The 23,738-nt window shown below is 38.2% G+C and overlaps 2 protein-coding genes across 28 annotated transcripts; both read right to left on the minus strand.

Annotated features, from left to right (window-relative positions):
- LOC103705869 (type IV inositol polyphosphate 5-phosphatase 9) lies at positions 1-4,171 on the minus strand. Its single transcript, XM_039134373.1, has 8 exons — positions 2,938-4,171; positions 2,671-2,834; positions 2,394-2,501; positions 1,932-2,271; positions 1,577-1,761; positions 867-975; positions 641-792; positions 1-554 (listed from the first exon to the last, which is right to left on the minus strand). The coding sequence occupies exons 1-8, from the start codon at positions 2,962-2,964 to the stop codon at positions 320-322; spliced, it is 1,320 nt and encodes a 439-aa protein (XP_038990301.1). The 5' UTR covers positions 2,965-4,171; the 3' UTR covers positions 1-319.
- A 2,633-nt stretch (positions 4,172-6,804) lies between these two features.
- Positions 6,805-21,693, minus strand: LOC103705811. 27 transcript variants are annotated; one of them, XM_039134374.1, is made up of 7 exons: positions 21,552-21,693; positions 20,939-21,355; positions 19,538-19,575; positions 19,363-19,401; positions 19,193-19,263; positions 11,489-11,588; positions 10,488-10,810 (listed from the first exon to the last, which is right to left on the minus strand). In XM_039134374.1, exons 2-6 carry the CDS (start codon positions 21,098-21,100, stop codon positions 11,530-11,532), a joined length of 369 nt encoding a protein of 122 aa, XP_038990302.1. In that variant the 5' UTR covers positions 21,101-21,355; positions 21,552-21,693; the 3' UTR covers positions 10,488-10,810; positions 11,489-11,529. The 27 variants fall into 27 exon arrangements, 4 of the variants coding, with proteins under 4 accessions (XP_038990303.1, XP_038990302.1, XP_038990304.1 ...); XR_005515200.1 differs by lacking the exon at positions 11,489-11,588 and adding an exon at positions 6,805-10,412 and having other exon boundaries at positions 10,733-10,810; positions 20,939-21,693; XR_005515201.1 differs by lacking the exon at positions 11,489-11,588 and adding an exon at positions 15,040-15,100 and having other exon boundaries at positions 20,939-21,693.
- Between the last annotated feature and the right edge of the window lie 2,045 nt (positions 21,694-23,738).

The raw sequence follows: 23,738 nt of genomic DNA on the forward strand, positions 1-23,738 counted from the left end.
AGACGAAAACACACACTCTCTCTCTCCCCCAGTTTAATTTTGAGTAAAAATTCAGACAGGCCAATCACTAGCACTCTATATAATCTCTGCTCCACAAATTTTAAAACCTTGACATAAAAAATAAGATACACTGGATTGAGGTCTCCTCTCTGATAAGAGACCAGAAAGGTGCATTAAAAATAGCTTCCCAAGCTCCCTTGAAGGATGAGGAAAGGGTTACTCATATGAGGAAAGGGTTACTCATATGGTAGCAAACCTCACCATGAACTCCAAAATATGTTGGTGAGTCAATGGCTGAAGATAGTGATGCAATTGTGAATCACCGGCCGCTCGATGTGTTGGAGTCTTCATTTGAGAACAATTCGATGTGGCTGGTGACTGGATCAAATCTATCCGACAAGAACAAGCTTCTTAAGGAGCTATTACAGCTTGTCGGGACCCCAACCTCTGCAGAGAAAAGTGCTCGCACAGGCCGGTGATCAGATAGTCTGTACTCGCATCGATCATATAAGTTTTGCTTCAAACCCTTCCCATGCCATAGAATCCGATCACACCTGTGGATCCCCCATGTTAATCCCTGGTAATTAGCAGCAGGTCGGCAATAACAAGTAATTGGTTTGGAAAGTTGGTGACTAATTACCATGCTGGAGCTCGTCTTTTCTCGCCTTTTTTGCCATGCATGCACCCATAATACGTATCTGAGTTTGGGTAGTACTTATATGTGGGAGAGAATGAGATCTCGCCCTCATGCCAGCCTTCAAGTGCCCGACCCTCCGAGACCTCCACTCTCAACTGCATGTTTTGGGAGTTTAGAGACTTGTTTGTCAAAAAAAGGATAGAGTTTCCAGTGTGATGTTGTTTACCACCTGATCTTTCTCTAACAGGATGTTCCATTCCTTTTGCTCCACTATGGTTCGTGTTTTGGCCTCCGGCAAGGAGATTCTATAGTTCAAGTCTCCAAGCAAGATTACTCGACTGCATGGAGTGATAAAATAAATAAGTTTTGGTGGTGATCATTTTTCTCTCTAAGAAAAAAGTTCTGCGAATTTCTTAAAGTATGCAACTTGTAGAGGTCATTAATCCAGATACATGCAATTAAAGTGATTAACATTGTCAAATGAATAATAAAGTAGTTGCCGTTAATGTTATAAATAGTTTCGGTGCTTCTGATACTATTATCACTTTGGATATACGTCCAAGTGGTATAATTCTATCCTCTTGAGCAAGAGTTTTGCGATTCATTCTGGATCATTCATGATCTGGGGCTGATCTGGTCCACCTAAATGACGTGGGATCCATCTGGTTTTCTTAATTTATTCACGTACTTATAATAAGATATTGCAAAAAGCCCACACAAAGAGTAATTTGAATCAATAAATAATCTCTGCATCGCATGTACATGCGAGATATCTAGAGAGAGAAAGAGAGAGAGAGAGAGAGAGAGAGAGAGAGAGAGAGAGAGAGAGAGAGAGAGAGAGAGAGTCCTTGAAGGTTAAAGTTCTTAAAAAAGAAGAAACCTCCTAGCTTGTATAATGGTGATGAAAATTAGCTAAAACCACACCAAATCTCTACTCACTCATGATCTAGAATTTTTTGAGGCAAATCAAGAGAAGGGCCACGAGGAAAGCTTGTCCTAGATAATATCTCCATGGCATCTGAATTTCTGTGCACCTCATCCCCTTCTTTTCCTCCAGAAGCCAAATGACAGCATACGAAACAGAAGCTCGTTTCACGCAGGAAAAACCTTACCGACACTGCACCCTGCATGCAAAAATTCGAGTCTAAGTTTTAAAGACAAATTTCCAGATCCTAAATCTTTTGAAAGTCTATGAAAACTTGTTATATCATTCTGATCTAAGATTCTAAATATGCATACAATAATATCATTAATATTCTAAACCCAGTGATCGAAGAGATAACATGACGCATACCTTGTTCCCTAGGCAGCCCATAATGCCACAACCAATACAGGAGACGCTAGGGTGGCGAATATATCGTCGGAGATCACCTCTCACCCACACGGAGACTAGAATCCCTACCATCTGCTTGCTTACAATGCATCGGAAGTCTTGCACAATGCTTTCCTTAGAACTGCCTTGCTTGACTGGATACACCTTCTGCATCTCCCCTAGCTTGGAATCCTGGCCTCTTTGTGCGTTGGAGGGAGAGTTGTTCAATGTCGCCCTGATGAGTGAGTTCCACTTCATGGAGATTCTACTCTTTTCTGGGCCGAGTATGTTTTTGGCACTAAGCGGCACAATTTCTTGGAACCTGTGATGGAGGAAAACCACCATTATATTATGAGGACTATATATATATATATATATGTTTTTGATCATCTTGATACTAAATGTGCGCTTGCTAAATTTGACCGAGGAAACCAATGAAATTACCCAAGAACATAGATGTCATAAGAGCTATTCTTTGTGTCTAACCAATCCTCCAAATTTAGATCATCGGTTGGAGGGATACCACCGACGTTCCATGTACTAACAAAGAGCCTTAAGCACAAAAGAAGAGAAAAATCATCCATGTTAGAATAATTCCAAGCTAATATTTTTTTTGATTAGAAATTCTAAGCTAATATGACTCATTGCTGCTGAATGCTAGTGAAGGAAGGTCAGATGGTAAAGAAATGATGAAATTAATATTTTTGGATTTCACTTGTACTTTTGGGTGTCTGTCTGATCTTTAGACAATCTCTTTGGCCTGATGGGATCATCCAGACCAGCCACTTCAAGCAACATCTCAGTGCTCGGGAAGTCCATGACGAAGGAATTGCAGCACAACGGCCTTCGAAGCAGCTTGTTGGCCACCAATCTAGGCCACATGACCTAACAATATGAATATTTTTCAACATTTAGCTCTTACACAACCACACAACCACACACACACACACACACACACACACACACACACACAGAGAGAGAAGCTCACTTCTCCTTGCTTTTGGTTTTCAGGCATGGTGGTAGCTGGGATGGGTTGTTGGATGGGGTGGGTGGTGGTGGTGGTGGTGGTGGTGGTGGTGGGTTTTGGGGTTGGAGGAGAAGACAACAAAGGGAACAAATGGGGGGAAGGAAGGGAATAAATAGATAAAAAGGGGGTGGGATGGCGTTCTTAGGAGGGCCATGTGGGACCCCCATACAGAGCCTTTCAAGCACTAAAAGTTATTGGATGTTGGGCAAGTTGGGAGAGAGAAGGGAAGCGCTTCTTCTGACGCCGAAGATGATTCATGTCAAAATCTTGCAAGTGGTTGGAAATGAAGATATTTTCAGAGTGAAAATAAGTCTTATAGGGAAGGACAAGCACCCAAGATCCCAGAGTCTTTCCTTGTTATGGAGGCCAAGAGGGTGTGGGTTACTCTGCACTCTGATGTAAGTGAGAGATGGGTTACTTGCAGCCGAAGGATCAAAAATAATGTTTGTCATGGTTCATTGGACTCCAAACTCACAAGGGTGTCATTAGGCCATTAATAGGCAAAATATTCAGCATTTCTTGCCAATGCATTCATAATTCTTGTAGCGATTATTCTACTTTAGCTGGATCCTTTTTTGCCCTGTTATGATGCAAGGGAGAAGCACTAAATACAGCAATTGCCAGAGTGTAAATTTGGTTTAGCACCGGCTAGAGTATCAAAGAAACCTGTCATATCTTTAGCTTATCTTCTCTTGATTATTTTTAGTGGTAATGCATTTCTCTATCAATAAGCTGTTATGTATGCTGATGATGTAAATCTTAGCATGGTTGCTATTAAGAATATGCAAAATTTAATGGCCGGCTATGAATAATGGTAAATTTCTAGGAAGAGATATATTATATTTATCTTTAAAGTTCACTCATGATATTTTGGACTAATCAGTGATTTCAAGGTATAAGAATAGTTTTCATCTCTTGAAATTTTGATCTACTAATCAGGGGGTATATCTACCTGATTTACAGGGATAAGTCCCCAATTTTTCAGTGATTCATGCAAGACATATTCTGTGCAGAGAGAATGATTCTCATAAAAGAGGTTTTCTCTTTCCATTTCTAAATCTCTCATTACAAATTTCTCTACTAAAATTATGTTACCATTTTCTTTTTGTTAATATGTCAGAAATCTTCCATTCAATAAGTTTCAATTTAAGCCAAAATCTTGACGTATATATTTTTCCTTTCACATATTTTCATATGACAACCAAAATTTATCTTCACCTATAGTTGCCATCATCAACACCAGATTTTTCATGATCCCTTCTGAGCCGATATTGTTGAATGTCTCCGACTCAACTGTGTCCAAATTTCTTGGAAGCTACCTTCTCTAGAAGAGCAAAAGTTACCTTTTAAGAAGACATGTAAGTTAAGCATATTGCTGTCAGAAGATAAAAGAATTCCAATTGCCTCTTGACCTTATCTTTAGCTCCAGCATCTTTAGAAGAACGCTGTTTCACCGCTATATTAATACCATCCAATAAGAACCCTCATATAACTCCAAAAAGGTCAAGGTGCAATGTGATTATATTAATGGTTGTAAATTATTCATTTGGAAAACTAAGATGATCAGACACGGTCCAATACTTCCAAGTTCCAACTTTGTCGTCATCTCTTATGGTTATTAAAGAACTTAAAAGATTTCTTTAATCTGAATTGCCAGTGTGTCAATGAGCTTGTTTCATTTAGGATTTCCATTCTCATCTGTTTCTTTCTCCATATACTTTCCCTTTTTCAATGTACGGAACCATATTTTTTTCTCAAACAAAAACAGAGTATGGAATCATATGAATTTCCAAGTGTCCTCCAGAACATCCCCCCTGCAGAACTCACACAATCCCCTCTTTCTCAATTCTGCCTTTTTTTACAAATAAATGGAAACCTCATGGAAGCATACTTTAGTGACTTCTAATAAGAAGGTAGCTAACCTCTTACAGTACCCCATATTAAACTCTCAAATTTAGATAAATATTCTCTATTTATTCATGAATATCTCATTGCACCGGAGATAATTCAAGCTATTCTTAAAAGAAGAATTAGAACAAGTGTAGTGTTCAATATTTAATGACTTTGTTGTTTATATTGATTTACTCATAAGTTGCTATTCAATATTGTTGCTCACTTTTATTAGTTGTTACCCTTCCCTTGCTTATGCATGGGTGTGTGCTTTATGCCAAATAATACGGCATGCTCTTAATTCTATTTTTCTTTTTTTCGATTCCTTGGGTGTTCCATAACTAGTGAATTTCCCGCATTTTTTATTTATTTTTTTGTTAAAGTTCTTTTTTTTTTCTTTTATCTCATTTCTTACTTGAGAATGGAATTTCTGGCATTCTTTTTCCCTGAAGTCTGACTTTTCTCCCAAAGTGACTATGGTGGCTTTAAGGACCTATGATGCTGTCCATTGGTTCTTATTTCTTAATCTTGTCTTCTCCCATCACAACACATCGATCTCCTGAATGCTTAGAGGAAGGATTTAATCTAAGATGGTCAAATTTTTCAGAACCCCAGTAATTCATCAATAAAAAAAGAGTGCATGTGGGCCCCATAGGGCTCCAGGCATTGTCAAGTTTCTTTTTAAATGGAAAACCATGAAAGGAGATTGAAGCCAATGCTGCATGATTCATTAAGGAAAACCTATGGCTTGCGGTTCTTTAAACTATAGCAAACCGGAACCTAGAAATTTTCAAATCCGCTCATTAAGTTTAACAAACAGAAGAGCAAGTTCACCATTTCATAGTAAAATTTTGTAGGACTTAGAAAAAAATCACATGACCACACATTCAAGCATAATTCTCCTGCTTGAAGCTATTACTGCAAAAATATAATTTGAAATAACAAAGATGGTGTATATTGTGGTGAGGATGAAGAAGAGCAGGTGCATATCTGAACAAATTATCGACATTCAAATATCTTTTCAGAAGGTCATGTATTCCTCATTTGACGCAAGACCATGTCATAGCCCACCAGACAATAAGATAAAACCATTGGCTCTGCGAGCCAAAGTTAAATTAGAAACTGCAATAATTGTTATCCATACATTTCCTATTCTAAACTAATTGCTCTAGCAAACATCAATCATCTTCATATAATTTATAGTTTTTGTTTTATAATCATATATCAGGGATTATTGTCGTGCTTCTTTATTGTTTTCGCCACCTTTTGGAGGAAAACTTGAGATGTAGCAATGAAAGAACAAAATGTTGTGAACTGATATGTTCCCTAGATATTTTCTTGAACATTCACCTTCTGTAGGTTTGTGCATTTCTATACTGAGAATTTTTACTATCTGCGAAGCATGAATTTTTGTGAAGAATCGATAAGTTCAACGGAAAATGGTAATTTTCTTTGTGATGACTTCTGAAATTAGTGGAAGCAATATTTCAAAAGTCTCAATCTTATGAACTATAATAAGTGTCCATTTTCGTTTGCGATATTAGTGATAAAATTAGCAATCCAATCAAGTCACGAGGAAACACATGGCTGGTGTCTAATGAGATGGGCCTATCATGTTGTTGTGTGCAATCACTTGAGCATATAAATAGCTTGGTGATCTATATGACTATATTATGATTCCAAAGGGAACATGATACAGAAGAACTAATGGAGGCTACGTAATCAAAGTTTTCTTATTTCATATATAAGAATTTCTATTACAGACTCTGCTCCCATTCGATGTTCTATTTTATTCCACGATCCATGCAAACTTGATTTTTGAACGAATGGAAGCCAGATGTTAATCGAAAATGACCCTTTAGATATCTTAATATCTATTCAATCAAGATTAAAGTAAGCACTATGTAGATTGTCCTAATTATTTTTCCACTTACATCATTATAGTTTAATAACAAGTTGCAGATCTTCGAGCCAATATGGTCATGTTCTTCAATTTTTTCATAAAAATAGTTGTTCATTAACTTTCCTTCTGATCTAATAATGTTGCTAAGAAAAGACTATGCTGCTGCTTCTTTTGAGTTCAAACATCTAATAATTGAATATTCCTAAAAAAAGGACTGATAATGGATCCTCTCTATTTATTTTATGCATAAGTAAGAGTGTTCTTTAAGTTTTAGTTTAATAACAAGTTGTTAGTGACAATGTGGATAAAGGCTCTGATCCAATCCCACTAGAAACTGCTAACCATTGGGTAATAAATTTTATTACATGATAGTTCATTTTATAGTAATACATTTTGTATTTCCTCCAAAAAAAGGGAAGAGAGTTCATTTTTCAGAGGCAAAATACACCAAAACTGAGTATTTTAAGGATTAAAGTTTCATACTGTACCTTCTAAGGAATTGAGACATCGTATGCGGTTCCATCAATTCGTGGAAATCATACGGAGCGCTGAGGTGCTCCTTTTTAACTAATGCATTTATAGTTCACATTCTATCCAAATCAGGTTATATACAAAGCTTTCTGATATATAGAAAAAAAATGCTCTTAATTTGGAGTGAAATGGCTTATGAAACGAACATCCAACATAACTTCTCCCATCAATAAGACAATCCGGATGGCAATTGTTTCCCATTCAGTCAAAAGAGAAATGAACATTCAACACTATTTGAGCACCTGTCAAAATCGAGGTACTTAATTCGTGGTTGAAACTGCTTTGGCATGCTCTATTTTATTGAATCCCACTATGGAATACTGATTTAAACTATTTTGATGTAATAATCATCACTCATTGGGCTCTTCTTATCAGGTGAAATCACTCCTCCGTTTCTTGTGTTACCAATTATAATATAACAGATCGATCAGCCAGTTTTGATCAAGCCATCTAATCAACATTTACTTGGGACTAGGGAGATTGTCGGCACTTCTCATGATCTAAAATGATCACCTGTAATCTAATCTTCTCTTATAACTAGATAGGCAGGACAATGCGTTGTTAGAGTTAGAGAAGTCAGAGTGTAACCTTACGCATTCAAACTGTTCAAGGGATATTGACCCTCCCAGCTATAAATACATAAAAAAAGAGAGAGAGAAGAAGACACTAAGGAAATTCATTTATAGGACAAGTTGGAATTTTTTTTGAGCTGCCTGATAAGTTTTTTAAAACTCTGAGCCAACACAACTGGGGAAGCATTCATTGAGCTGTGATGTGAAGGAGATGAAAAAAATAATCCATGCATTTCATAAGTTGTAGTTTTCTATAATAACAAAACATAACTAACTTGCTTTTGGCTTCTTATCATCTTTCAAGCATATGGCATGTAAGAATCTTGGAAAGGCCAGTAAACAATGACCAGATTAGGTATTGGGTTTGCACCACGAGAGAAGTGTGTATTGGATTTGCACTACTCTGTTCAGTGGTAGGAGCCTGGCAACTGATTCCCTTCTGTAATACTCAGTATATATAGCTAACAGAGTCTGTTGTCTTGGTATATCGCGTTCATCTGAATTTATGATGCGAAATGAAAAATACTAATTACAATGTAACTAATAACCACAATTGTTATAAGAAATGAATGAAAATGATGATGAAATGCGAGGTTTGAGCAAATCTTACAAATTTCATTAACTTAACATGTTACTATTATTCTTGTGGCATGAAATGCATATTGAACACCAGAAGTCAGAATTATTGCACCATAGGTGGTCTAATATGTAGTACGTGGCAATGGCAGTAGTACATGCTGATGCTGTTATTCATTAGGATTGTATCTATTGGCCTGCCAAAATTACTCATCTTCATCAATAGATAAAATAATTGTTTGAGAACAAGACATGCCATGCAATAACCAAAGCTTGGTGAACTTTAGTATAGTTTTTCAGTGTGGCTCAAACACTAAATTTAGTGCTTCGCTTTCAAGCACCTCCCTTATTACTACTAGCAGATAGGACAGAGATAAAGTTGGTTGAACCCCACAACATGGAGTGACAATGCCGGACGTAATAATTGATAATTTTATAGGTCACAAGGTAGGCCACTTGTGATTATTTTATTAACTGATGATTCTTTATTGAAGGTTATAATTTATAAATTTAGGCTCTTGAGTTCATATAATTTTAAATGATTTCATGTAAATTATGATAAAGAGGGGCTCTGAACTTAAAAAAGAGGCCACTAAACGTAGGGTTGTTAGCTAACATTCAAAAGAGAAGGATATTAAACTTTGGATATCACATCATGGGTCAATTGTTCCCTTGGCAACTACATTTGAGAGACAATTGAATGAGATTCTTAATCACACAATAGTTGACAAAACTTCCCATCTGTTTCGGGTCACACAATCACACAATTCAATTCATTTTCTTTATGATCGTCATCAACATTATTTATAAGAAGGCCATGATGGAAAAATATTCAATGGAACTATATTAATTAATTTAGATGAAAGAGAAAAAGTGAATATTAACCAATTTAAATAAAAGAAAAGTACAAAGAAATTTTGTTCATGAAAAAAAAGAAAGTACAAAACAATTTAAGATAGCCCATGGCACAGTGTTGAGATTGGGCGTTCACCTCTGTGCCTCTTTATATGTCAAGTGAAATCCTCACCTGAGTTATGTGAAGAAAACTTCGTTCCATGCACATATTACGACCCACAAAATAGTTAACAAGATCTTATAATTTATCATGAAAATGTAGGGCTATGTCCTAAACATAAGTTTCAATTAATTATTCCAAGATTTTGTGAAATAGATCATGTAAATCTTCTTATGAGGCCTATAAATAGGGAATCAAACACAGTCAAGTTCAAGAAGAAATAAGAATTGAAGGCTTGTCCATTATGTTCTCTTGCTCCATGTTCCAGATTTTCTTGTACCAGAATAACAACTTTATCTCTTATACCAAATTAAATACAGCCTGCAAACAAACTTATCCAAAACCCAACCTAGCATGGAGGAATCATTACAAGACTAGATTCTAGTATGTTGATCTTAACAATTTAAAATGGCCTATCATTGTTTGAAATTATATGCAAAATATAAATCAGCACCAATACCCCCTGAGAAACAGCATAAACCATCCTAAGTGATTTGCATTATTTTTCAACATATTTTGAAAATTATTTTCTTTCTGGATATGATGCCTTCCGTCAAATTTGCATTAATTTTAAGTAGTCCGGGTGTAATTGACGTTATTATTGGATCTAACCATGCCATGGTAATGATATAATAGAAGTCTCAAACTACAAACAAAAACATGAACCTAGTCACAGTTAAGCAACTCGGGGAAAATTATTTGAAAACTGTACCTTGCTGAAATGACAGAGAATAAAAATTGTAGCTTAATAAGTTCAATCTGTGGGCTGAATTATTCACAAACTTCTCAATGCATGTCTTCTCTTGCTTGCCACCAGATTGATGTGACACGGATAGTTGGTTGCTTCTATGTCCTTGCTTGCTGGGCCATGGTTTTTGAACAAAGAAATGTTTAATCTCCAATGCCCTTTACAGCACCACTGCTAACTACTCATTTGCAGGTAGTTTAACTGCTTAAGACAAATGATATAGTAAATTAAGCTGAAAATAAAGAACTAAACATATAAAGGCAGACCTGAGCAGCATTAAGCTATGAAAACTAAAGTTATCAATTATCATTTTGTCATGCCCCAAACCCATCACTCGGATCGACCACGTGACACGGCCACATAATCTCTAAAGTAAAACCCTAGAGATCATGTAAGGCCTAACAAGGTACAATATTCATAAAAATGACAAAATCAAAGATTAATGTAATTCAATCAAATCCAACTAAAATGTACTGATTTATTACATAATTTCAAATGTCCATTAATAAAAGATAAGTTACTTCTAACTATCTGGTAGTCTGACTCCAGATCGATCTCACTTCTTGTCCCATCCGACAGATTCTACGAATCCAGTGCCTCTGAAAAAGAAAGTAAGTATGGTATGAGCTTTTCCAGCCCAGTAAAAATCCCAACAGCCACACACAGTAAAAATAATAAAATAATCAAAGCATCAAATAAATGTCATTTCATCATTTCAAAGGCTCAACAAACAACAAGTATATATAACCATTTCATATACATAAATCCTTTTTCACATTATGTGATCCATTCACGTATTACTCTGATTCTCAAGTTTTAAAAATTTATCACTTCTGGCTTTGGACTAACCAAGATCATGTCCCAGTCCAAGACTGCACAAATTCCACGCATAAGCTCGTGGCAGCTATCCCACGCGTAAGCCCGTGGAGGCTATCCTACGCATAAGCTCGTAGAGGCTATCCCACGCATCAGCTCGTGGCAGCTATCCTACACATAAGCTCGTAGAGGCTATCTCATGACAAGATTAGTCCAACCCATTTTACATGTCTAGTTTTACATGTTTAATCACATTTCCATCACATTACATATTTTCATAAATTCTCAAAAAATATGCTATTTCTTCCCAAATGAATTTATTTCAATATTTTCATAATAAACAAAATGCACGCCTCATAGGTATCATATCAGCTCATAAAACAATAACAACATAATTATAAAATAAATCCAACGATAAATCAAATATATGCATAGAGGTGTTCACATGTAGGGATTCTTACAGAAAATGTAGACTAACTCAATCATGGATCCGAATCACAACCTACGCGCTGGGGTGCTGAGTCCCCTGATCAAAATCTCCTGGCACCGCTGACTCTTCCCCTACAACATCAATTATAAATCACAAACTAAATTATTTAATATTTAAATATTCTAAACCATAATTCACATCCACTATGAGGTCCATCACCAGGTCCCCAAACATCTCTATCCCTCCAGATCTAGGGCAGTCCGGGTGGCCCGACTCCCACCTTGTACTACCGGCCTATGTCGTCGCCAGCCGTGGCCGCAGCCACGCCGGCGACGATGGTCGGTCCCGGTGAAGAGACCAAGAGAAAGGGATGATTCCTCTCTCTTCATGGTTGGGAATACATCTCTCTCCCTTAAATCTTTTTGATCCAAGGGCAACAGCCATGGTGGCTGTGCCCTCTTCTTCCCCAACCCGACAACACTACTGGCCGAACCATCGCCGGCCGCCGCTGTTGCAGTCGCCGGCGATGGTGACCGGCCAAGGGAAAGAGATCTCTTCTTCTTCTTCCTCCCAAGAACCGGCAAAGAATCCCTTTTTCCTCCCTTCCCCCTCCTCCATCATCAACAGAAAAACCACCGAGATGGTGGCTCGGCCCCCCACCCGACGGCATCTCGGCCACTACTGGCCGAACCATCGCCTGCCGCCACTTTTTCAGTTGCCGGCGATGGTGGCCGGCCAAGAGAAAGGGAGAAGAAGAGATCTTCTTTTCTTCTTCTTCCTCCCAAGAACCAGCAAAGGGGTCCCCCCCCTCCTCCATCATCAGCCGAAGACCACTCTTCCCCTCCTCCAATCATCCACCGAAACCATCATAACAGTGGATCGGCCCCCACCCGACAGCAACCCCAGTGGCCTCCCCCCCCGCCGTCGTCGCCGCCGGTGGCCAACCGACGCGAGAGGGAGAGAAGAAGGTGGAACCACGAGGGAAGCCCTTGGTCCACCAATCCCCATTCCCAACAAACCCTAGAAATCCATCACCAATCTCCACACAAACCCGATCCACCCCATCTGCCATGAATCCCGGCCAACCCGGCGGCCGGCGGTGGCGGAATCCGGAAGAGAGGAGCCGAAACAGAGGTACCCTGTTTCGGACCCTTCTCCGATGATCTCACCGGCCAAATCCCCACCAACAAGGCCCTAATCCTAGCAAATGAAGTACAAGGAAAGGAGCCACGCTTACCTCGGTCCGACGGGGTGTTCTGGCGACCCTTCCAGCGAGAAATCGGTGGGGGAACCTTGAGCGAGCTCGGACCAAAACCCTCGGATCCCAAACTTCTTCACCCGATTTGTGGGAGGTCTTCACCGAAGGAAACTTCCTCCGTGGCCGGCCGGATCTCGGCGCCCGGTCCCCTCTCTGGCGCTCGGTCTCCTCTGGCGAACCAACTCACGCCGCCCCCCCTGCAACTCCCTTCTTCCACGATCGTGCCTAGGGCACGATCGTAATAAGGGGGATGGGCCCGGTCTTTTCGGGCCGGCCCGTCAACCCTTTTTTTTTTTTCCTGGGTCTCACACATTTAGTGGTTCAATATGACCTTAGAAAGGCAGCAAACCTTTCCAACCTAGGCTTATAATGCTAAATCATCTCTCATCAACCGGAAAAGCACATCAGATTGCTTATTTGCTTTTGTTGCCAACTGAACATATAACCTAATCATATTCTCGAAATAATTCTAAGCAAGACGCTACATCACAATGGCTGACCATAAAATTCTGAAGATTCTGTAATTGGTCTTAAAAACTCGTCCACAGGTTTTTGCATAAATGATAGCGTCCCAAAATTGATATTCTCTTTGGATAGGTTTTGATTATGCAGACTATAGCTGTTAAACAGTGTCTTTCAGATCATCAGCAGGTGTTTCAACTTGGATTATTTAGTTGCACATCTCAACTTGCAATCAAGATTGGTAACTCTAAATTAATTTTTTTAAGAAAAATAATCGTAAACAACAAAGATCTCCTAGAATCATAAATAGTCTTAGACTTTAAGATTGTTCAATTCAATTTTAAATTTAATAAAAAAAAGAAAAGTTATAAGTGAGATTGTTGAAAATAAAGAAAGTAAATTTCTTGATGAGGATTGTTAGAAAAGAAGCCTTTTCACATCAGGGAGAGGCACCCAAGGTCAATATAATTTAGGTATTCTAGTGTGAAATGGACAGCATTTTGGGAGAAAAAGTGATACAAAATCAGAAGGGAATATTCCTTAAAATCAAAAGCAGTTTTCAAAACATAGGACTATTCTATTATTATTATATTTGTCACATTTTTCTTCACAAAATGTCCTTAACTGTTAAGTCTAAAATACCAAAAGTATTGACTATGTGCATCATTGCTTCCATTGTTATATCAATACCTTTTTCTGAAGACTACATATTAAACAGGAAAGCTCTCCTAGAATCTTAAATAGATTTGAAATTTCCCAATCACCTTCTTGATTGGAATTATCCAAACCCAATTTCACATTTGATTGGAGAAGAGAATAAAAGTTATAGGTGAAAATTTTTAGCAAACAGAAAGTAAAATTTTTGTTGTGGTTTTACTGAAAAAAAAATCATTGCCATCTTAAACAGGAGGGAAGGTGCCCACAGTCAATATTTTGTAGTATTTAAGTATCAGTCGAGGGCATTTTGGGGTGAAAAATGATTAATAAAATTAAAAGGAAATATTCCTCAAATTCAGAATTCCCTTTTTATAATGTATTATAGATAGATATAAATAAAGTTTATCCACTTGATTACGTTTAGTTTAATAATGACAAGATTAAGAAAGCCAAAAATCATTGCATTTTCACTATATCAAGAATGAGTATCCTAAAACTAGATTTTCTAGTTGTTCGAAAGAGGAGATCGTTGTATCACAGAAATCAGTGAAAAATCAAATGATGCTGAAATTAGCATCGTTAAAGAGGACAATTGCATCCAGAACTTCATCATACAATGGTATGATGCCCATATAGCATAGGTAATAGCCTAATAGGGTTCCACTAACATTAGGTTACAGCTTTCTGGCACCAAAGAAACCATCTGTTACTATGCAACACACAAATACCCATCCTGGATCCTGATGCCACTTATGCAAAGTGCAAAGTAATGTATTCTTTGAACACTGCAATTTTCTTTCTTAAATGTGTTAAAACAGCAAAGAAAAGGCCATATCCTCACTGAGACAACTGGGTGAGAGGGCTGAACAGGTATAGCTGGTGATGTCAATACCACATCTCCAACACAGGCTTCAATCTTTGGGTCAAGTAATGCCTTCAAATATTCATGAAAGAGGAAAAAACTTCAATGTAAATGCAAAGCCTATAAAATATATTTTCAAGGAATAATCATTATCATAGACCACCTGTTGAATGTCCAAAGAAAAAGCATGGATATAAGGGGCATGAACAACTAGTAAATGCATGTACATATATTTTGCTCTTCTAGTCTAAAAGACATGAGAAGTGAACAAGAGTCCAGTTATTTAAAAGTTAGCAGTGTTAAAAAACTTAATTGAGTACTTAAACTAGCTGGCTTGACTTGCCTCAATCAAGATTATAGCCAATCTTGAGCCAAGTCTTAGGGTGTTATGTTTCATCAGAAACCTGAAAAACCGAATCGAAAAATCCTTAAAGTTAATCAATATATATCTCACAAGGAAGAGTACCAAGTCATCCCAGACCCTGGAACACATCAGATCCAAGTCAGGTTTTGAGTTTCAAAAAGCTAAAAATTTTGATAAGACACAGTTGCCCAGAAGATATATCCAGTGTATTAAATTAAAAAGAGACCTGAAAAATTCATCAATCAGTAAAAGCATGAATAAGGTATAAGAACATTAAAAAAATAAAGAATTGCACATTAAAATTGTTTTCACACAACAAATGATTTCCATTGATTTCTGACATTCTCCAATGAGCTGAAACTTTACTGTTGCCTCATATGAGCAGCCTATCCCAAAATTCATGTATCGTACAATCTAAAAAAATCTATCTTTTCTTTGGAAAAATAATACAAAAAATAAATTAAACTACTAATGCCTACCCTTCTATAAGGTTCAGTCACATAATCTTCCTAGACATTGGCAGTTATCAATGCTAACTCTAACTAAACTTCTCTCCAACCTTACACAGGTTAAACCAAATACACCTTTTACATCGCCTTCACACAACAAGAATCATTCAAACCAATGAACAGTATTCTCAACAATAATTCACTCTGTTACTCTCCAACCACCAAACTGAACAAGTTTTGTCAAATAGATACAAGTACAATATTAGCAAAGCAGGTATATATGCTTGTTCTGTGGCATGGTTTGACTTTCACTAGCCTTCATTGTCATAAGTACATTTCAGTTTAAAAACTGGCATACCTAGAGTTAACGCTATAGCCAAGAAGCAGTTTTATATACTGATGTGCAAACCACAAAAGCAATTATGATCTATTGGTAGAATAAATCCAAACTTACAAAATCTGTAGCTAAATATAGAATTCATGCATGGTTTTTTGGGGAATAAATCTAAACCCTTTTCCAAAGAAATTTAGTTTCAAACATGGTACTGTTACAGTTCCCTGACCAATGGGCAAAAAATGCACAGTTAACATAAAAGCAAGCATGCTATGTAACATTCTTTTCGCAATATTCATTACATTTCATACCTACAATCTTCAGTTAACATTCATTTAAGACACTAGAGGATCCACCTATGGCACCACAAAAATGAGGACTTCCCCCAAGTTTCATGTAACCTTTAACTAGACTATAAAGCCTAACTGATTACAACCCATCCTATCAAATAGCCTCACAAGTTTTCTAGCAGGCCCTCTTGCCTTTACTAGAGACCAATTCGCAAAGGGTTGATGCCAAGTAGATATCAGTTAACCAAAATTATCAATAGTAAAATCATTCTTTGATCTGATAACCTGAACAGGCATTAGATGAGATATGCAATTAGCAGATTAAGGCACGTCAACCCAGAAGAAACATCAAAATGCTCAACTTATGCTACTCATAATATCTGGTTTGTGTTCTTGTAATTTTCTAATTACACAATCTTGAATGTGTATTGTTTTCATAAAATACCTGTGGGAGCAACAACCTATTGTGATTGCGTATGTAGAACTGATGCCTCTTAAGTGGGTTTCACTGAATGATTGCAACCCTTTCAAGCTTGCTCACTTGCTCCCCAAGTTTCATCCCATCACAGATGGAAATTATCCTCCTAAACTGCTTGCTACAACTTTGCCAAATGTGCCTTGAAACATCTGCTCATCACTAATCTAACTCCATTTTATATCAAGTCATCCAGTCATGCCATTTAATGTTGGTCTTGCAGATGGATCCATCTCATCATAGTTACATTTTGCCAACACAGGCATCCAGCTGACAGTAGAAAATCACCAGTTGATTTTTGTTTCATAATATGTGGCTATGCTGTGTTTCACAGATGATGAACTCATGCTCACTGTCTAATCACCAAAACAACATAGAACTAAGAGTTTGCAGTCATCAATATTTGCGATGTGATATGCTTAACCAGTTACTGGGTTCGCATTATCACTGTCCAGTGATGCTTGGGAATAGAAACAACTATAAGAAGATTTTTGCCAGTTGAAGATTCTACAAACCTTGTAGCCGTGTCCTGAGCCACTATGAAAGCATTCCACGCTCATAGTGGCAGCTAGAAGCACTGTTTTCAGTAATTATTTGAACACTTTCATCAGACCCAAATGAATCATTATTCTCCCCCTTGGACCTCTCTCTGGCCTCTTCAGGTCCCTCAGTCTGAAGCATTTTTCTGATTTTCTTGCATGATATCCCTTTTCTCTTGTTTGGTCTCCATGCCCCATTTTGTCCTGTCCTATCAAGATTTTTTTTTTACACATAGGTTTTTGCCACATGTTTCTTGCATAATGTTAATTCCACAAGCTTAATCTAACTGGAAAAGGTCAACAATGTCTATCAGACTTAACATCAACCTCACATGTGGCTTGAGCCACACATGCGTAGGGATAACTAAGTCAAGGCATACTAGAATCAAGATAATAGATAACAATGTGTCGGGGATTCAAACTCATGACCTTCAACAAACCTGAGCTCTAATACCATGCTACCTAACTGATCAAATTCAAAAACTTAAGCTAGTAGGCAAAGGGACAACAATGTAAATTAGACTTAACACATAACTTCTTTATAAAAGTATTTTTCTTGTGTGCTTTGTAGGTGATGATTAAGTTTCTTTCTACTTTAACATCATCAAAGAGGTCTCCAAGGCTGATTGTTATTAATATTGTCCCTTTGGTCATATTTTTAATACATTAAGAGAAACAGAAGGTGTATAACCGTATGATATCATAGTGCACCGATAATCCTAGTACTACTCTTACCTAAGCACACTTAGGGCTTGTTTGGATGATTGGCTGAAAACTATATTGGATTCGTGGATTGGGTCAGTATAATTCGCAAAATCATGGGATTGGGCTAGGCCTATATTTATAAGTACCCAGGAATAGCTTTGGAGCGAGGTGTTGTTTTTTCTTCTTATAGGATTCGGGCCGGCCCATTACAAAGCTATTCCTGGGTACATATGGATATAGGCCTAGCCTCTAAGGTCTTTTTTTCCCTTCCTATAGGATTCGGGCTGGCCCACTCCAAAGCTATTCTTGGAAACTTATGAATATAGGCCTAGCCCGGCCTGTAATCCTATGATTTTGTTAGTTTTACAAGCCCAATCCACGAATCCAATAGGATTTTCAGCCCAATCATCCAAACAAGCTCTTAATTGTGGAGTTTTGATGGGATCTAGTAATCTAGTACTGCTATGACCGCAAAAGATAGAATATCAAATATTTTAAGTATTATTAACCATATAATATATACAAAACCATATACACATATAATGCAATCTCTTAGAATAAACAATTTATGTTTAATCAAATAGAAATTTAAGTCCAACAAATATGAACAAGGCAACAAACTACCTAAAGAACATTAGATAAAACAAGAGGGCATTATAAAGACTTTAATAGGAGGTCACATATGGAATCCACAAACGAAAGAACACAGCCCACTGTTCATTCTCGATCCACTATATTTCTTGCCGCTTCATTATTCTAGCATCACAAATTTGCAATCCTAGAGGACCTCAGGATATCTGTTGAATCTTTAGATCCATCATTCCACAAGATGAAAATTGTCACAGTAAGCTGAGAATTAGCTCAATTACATCCCAACTAAACCAATTTTCCATTTAAACTTTCATTTATAGGTGTTATGTTACCAACGGAAGTACCCAAAAATCCATTCCGATTCCCTCAAGAAGCAATTTTGCTTGTTCAAGCCTTGTTCAAGCATTCAAATTCACTTTCTACAACAAAGGTAAGATTCTTTAAATAGATAAGCAGAAGATAGACATATGTTCATCAACAAATCAGTTTTCTTAGTCAATGATTACACCTGTCATAATAGCTATCAGAATATTAAAATTCTAGTTGTGGTTCTGTCTCCAACTTGTCTGCAAAATAAAGTAAGGATATCCAATATCACATGCTACCAACGAGTGAAATGTGATGAATACGCAGCTGCTATATATTCTCAATTAACACTGATATGTACAATTATAGAAGTATGCAACCTCCAAAAAATGAACTTTAGATGAACTGACTTGCTAATCATTAAAGACAGTACAAGTACTCACCAATCCAATCCATGGCATACACTTTAAGACCATCATCATTCAGCTTCTTTGCAAAATGATCATATCTGCCACTGTTGAAAATAACATGGGAACTATAAGCAGCAGTTATATTTCTAAATTAGCATCTTAAGTAAGAAATCAAGCTTCAATAGAAGCACAAATTAACATACCATTGTTCGTTCAGATCATGCATAAGAACAAGCAGGCCCCTGTATAATATTTACATAGTATTCAATAGATGCCTTTGATGAAAAGGACTGAAGAATTAAGCTCTATCTGATTACAGAATATCTCACTACACTTTAATTGGGATGCCCATGTGAATTTACAGGCACACTATCGGACCTGGCCAAAATCAGGTAAGGTATAAATAAAAAGGAACCCTGCAGATCAAGAAGCACAAAGACATCATTCATAAATCTTAGTAAGGCAACAATCTATTATCTAGGTGCTCTTAGAAGCTTACAATTTGTTCTACGGAGAAGAATACATCAAAAATCATTCAGCAATAAAGTAGTGATCTAAATACCAGATAATGAGAAAAAAAATAAATCAAAGAAAAGTATCTCCAGGCATTCTCTTCCAAACTAACAACATATGATATTCTAGAATAATCTAAGTTGCAACTACAAGAAGAACTTGGAAGCCAGATGCATATAATATGCAGAAAAAAAAAAACATTCTTGTGACAAAAAGGGTTGAAATCAAACATTTTAAGTAAGTCACCTGCTCAGTTAGTTCTTAGATGTTGCAAGTTGAAAATTAACCCCAAGAAAAAAATCTTGCCTAGCGTTTTATTCCCTGCTAAAGCTACACACATGCATGCAAAAACCGATCTGCAACAAAATGGCACTGAGGTAACACATCCTTTTCAAAATAAGAGATAACGCAACAGATTGAAAGAATTCTTTGGCAATCTCATCTACATTGGAGCACAAACCTTCCGAGGAGAAAAGATAGAAGCCAGCATGGGGAAGTAAACCATAGGTGAGCTTACCACATCACAGAAAGCCATCCAGTTTGCAATTCTTACACCAAAAAGGGAGGGAAAAAGAACCTTCCAACTGATCAAGTTTTTTTTTTTCCAATGTTTTCCCACAATATCTCTCTTGTAAGTATTTCTTTTAAATATTTAGAAGTTTACCAACAAAAAAAAAAAAGAAAAAAGAAAGATAACTATGCCTGTCCTATGACGAGAAAAAACCCATACCAACCCAAGAATATATAAAATACAAATTCAATAAAGCATGCCCTTTTGGAATACGAATACATGCACCCTTGTATCTCTTGCTATAAAAACTGGACACGGGGGAGTGCATCGACAATGGTCGTGTATTTTCCAAATTATAGTAGAAGAATATAAATAATAATATTTTAAAAAATCTTAATTTCTTGCCTTATATAGTTTTTTTTTTTTTGCTAAAACGGATAATTCTTATAATTTCAGTATGTGTTACATCCCAGAAAATCAGAAAACAATAAATCATGGAGCATTTTAGGCATCTCTCTCCCCAGAGGCCACTTAGTGTGCAGCCCATTAGCCTTTCTAAACACGTGCTTGGCCAAGCCGCCACTGTTGTATATAGTTTCTTCTACAGCATTCAGCAACCAAATATTCATAACATAAGAAAGACCATAATGACGAAAAATATCCACAAATTTGTTGGACTTTTAACTCTAGAAAATAGACGATTTTAAAATTATTAATATGAAAATAGGGACAACAGGGGTAACGGTTCCGCATACTTGGTCTTGACGGTGACAGGAGTCCACGACTGGGTGAAGAGCAAACAATGAGAAATCCCTCTCTCTCTCTGTCCTCCCCTCCTCCCTCGCCGCCACCACCCCCCGGACCGCGGCCGCGCGCCTCGCCGCCGCCTCCTGCTCCCTCTGCCTCCGCGGCACCATCGCTGCCGGCACCCTTACCACCACCGCTCCCGCCCCGCCCTTCCTACTTTCCTCCCGTCGGTGAGCCCCTGCCGCAGGGCCCAGGCATGGCGGCGACCTCGGCTGCCACCGGAGGATGAAGAGGAGGAAAGCGGGGAGGAGGAATAGGAGGCGCCGGAGGACGCGGAGGGAGAGGACGGCGTTCACCCGCCCGCTGACCCCCGACGTCAGCAGCACCGCCTCTGGCGCCGCCGCCGTCGTCGATCCCGGACGGATCTTGGGAACATATAAAGGTAAAAAAATGGAAAAAATAGAATCTTTATGCAAAAAAGATAATCGAGTTTCTTCCTCCAAAAAGTTGGAGAAATGCAATAATATTCAAAGAATTTGACGATTTACGGATAAAATCGAAGAACTGAGGGAACGGAGATGCTAAAATTGGGGGGAATGGATAGGAATTAGGGTTAGAGACCTTAGGAATTGGAAAGCCTCGTTTTTGGCTCGTTTTTCTCTTCTCTCCCTCCGCGGAGAAAGGGTGACGTAGAAACTACGATTCTGTTCTTGGGAGTGATGTAGAAACTACGATTCTGTTCGTGAGCTCATGTCCACGTCTATGTGGGGATTCCTCTTTTGGGGGCGTTGTCCCTCTCGTGTTGATCTTGAATTAGCGGCGGTGAAGGAGACACGTGGCGTCGCGCGGCGCTGAGACACGGGAGAGGTGGATGTGGCCATTGGTCCTGGATTGGCTGCTGTGGTGGACCCAATTCTAGAAGTGGAAGACATCAGAGTCCCATTGGACGGTCAGGAGTGCTTAGATTGATTGTGACAATTCGGCTCGAGGCTGAGCACGGCGTTCACAGTAAGGCTTCCTATTTATATAGACAATTGCGTATAATAATTTTGGAATCAATTCATATGCCGTCCGTGTAGGATTTGTGCAACCTTCGTATTTACTTGACATGATGTAATACCCAAGGAATGGTAAGAGCCCATATTTTTCTTACTGGGCCTGGCTCGGCCTCTAGGCCACCATCCGTGCTCGGCCCATGAAGCAGGGGAGAGAGACTCCCGATCGGAGTCTTCTTGTTCCCTTGCTCCGATCTCCCCCGATTCCATCGAAAAGGGAGATCATAGTTTACTTAATTTGATCCAATCCTTGCCTATAAAAGGATCTCTTTCCCTCTTCCTTAGCACTAATCCTGAGAGCTTCCATTAGAGGGTTCATCCGCGGGAGGGATTGGAGTGTTCGCCATCGATCCGGCTGGAGGAGCTCACGCGGAGGCAAGCTGAGTTATCTCTCTTCCTTTTTTTGGTTTTTGGGCCACCGTCTCATCTTGAAACGGGCCTATGAGTCGCCGGATTGACTGAACAAACCTCCCCTGTTTCACTGTTGTTCATCTTCCATTCGACTAGCCGTCGTCAGGCGTGGTGCACTGTCGGCACTGCCATGGGCTGTCGACTATGAGGCATCGCCGACCATGGGCCTCCTGCCGCCGAACACCCCCCCCTTTCGTCGGGAAGAAGGAAGAGAGAGAGAGAGAGCTGGTCGATCCTCTCTTTCTTTTTCCTTATTTTCTCTCTCCTCTCTAATTTCTCTCTCTTTCTGTTGGTGTTTTCTCTCTCTAGCTTGATCCGGAGAGATCATTGTTTGTGAGGACTGCTGGATAGTCTTGAGATGCTAAGTGCTGGTGGTCCCTTTAGAGGATCAATAAAGGATTTTGGGTTGTGTGATATCCCAAATAATTTTTGATGTTGACTTAGTTTTGTAGGAGAATAATCTGTTGGACAAGAGGATGTAGGCAGATGATTGGTCATTTGGTTGTCAACAAAGAAGTAAGAATTTTTGTACACCTACCTGCATGATATAGATATTTTTGTACCTATATATGTATGATATGCTATGATTTAGATAAGTAAGAGCAAGAACAGTTTTATGATGGTTTTGGTATTAAATTATATTTTGATCATACTTGCTTGTGATGGATAATATGATGGGTGCATATATGAGCATAACTTACACTTGCATAATCAGACTAATGGATATTGTGTTCTGAAGTAGCCATGTTATATTGGTTGCCCTATCATGATACGAAAACGTGACCATGGTTAGTATAAGCTGGAAATAAATTTAAAAAAGAATTGATATGTGGATGTGATTAAATGAATAAGGACTTTAGGCTTATTTCGTTATTGGTTGCCCCATCACAGACCAAAAATATGATACTATTGATTGCCCTACCACAGGCCGGAAATGTGAAACTACCGATTGCCCTATCACAGATCGAAAATGTGATACTATTGATTGCCTCGTCACAGGTTAGAAATGTGATACTATTGATTGCCCCATCACAGGCAGAAAATGTGAAACTACTAGTTGCCCCGTCACATGCTAGAAATGTGATACTATTGATTGCCCCATCATGGGCTGAAAAAAGTGACTAGAATTTAGCCCAAAGTCAAAAAAATAATTGATTCGGATCAAGTTAAAAAGAAATAAAAATAAAAGCATTAAAAATATTAATGGAGATTTATGAGATATCATATGCTATATCACTCTTGAATGACTTGATTCTATTGATATTTGATGTACATATTTATATTGATTATTCAAGCATTATTGATCGTCGGTTTGTGATTTCATAATGCGTGCAATGTTTTC

Source organism: Phoenix dactylifera, chromosome 15, assembly GCF_009389715.1.
Source record: "Phoenix dactylifera cultivar Barhee BC4 chromosome 15, palm_55x_up_171113_PBpolish2nd_filt_p, whole genome shotgun sequence".
NCBI classification, from domain to species: Eukaryota; Viridiplantae; Streptophyta; class Magnoliopsida; order Arecales; family Arecaceae; genus Phoenix; species Phoenix dactylifera.

Bases quoted from the DNA above. Each gene is read 5' to 3' on its own strand.
- LOC103705869 (XM_039134373.1), bottom strand. From the start codon at position 2,964: ATGCCTGAAAACCAAAAGCAAGGAGAA. The intron at 2,835-2,937 runs GTGAGCTTCTCT...TCATATTGTTAG, and splicing joins AAAACCAAAAGCAAGGAGAA to GTCATGTGGCCTAGATTGGT. The intron at 2,502-2,670 runs GTACAAGTGAAA...TTTGTGCTTAAG, and splicing joins GATCAGACAGACACCCAAAA to GCTCTTTGTTAGTACATGGA.
- LOC103705811 (XM_039134374.1), bottom strand. From the start codon at position 21,100: ATGGTGCCGCGGAGGCAGAGGGAGCAGGAGGCGGCGGCGAGGCGCGCG. The intron at 19,576-20,938 runs GTATGCGGAACC...CTTGATCTGCAG, and splicing joins CCTGTCACCGTCAAGACCAA to GGTTCCTTTTTATTTATACC. The intron at 11,589-19,192 runs GTGAGTACTTGT...TTGATGTTGTAG, and splicing joins GTATGCCATGGATTGGATTG to GGGAAGAGTCAGCGGTGCCA.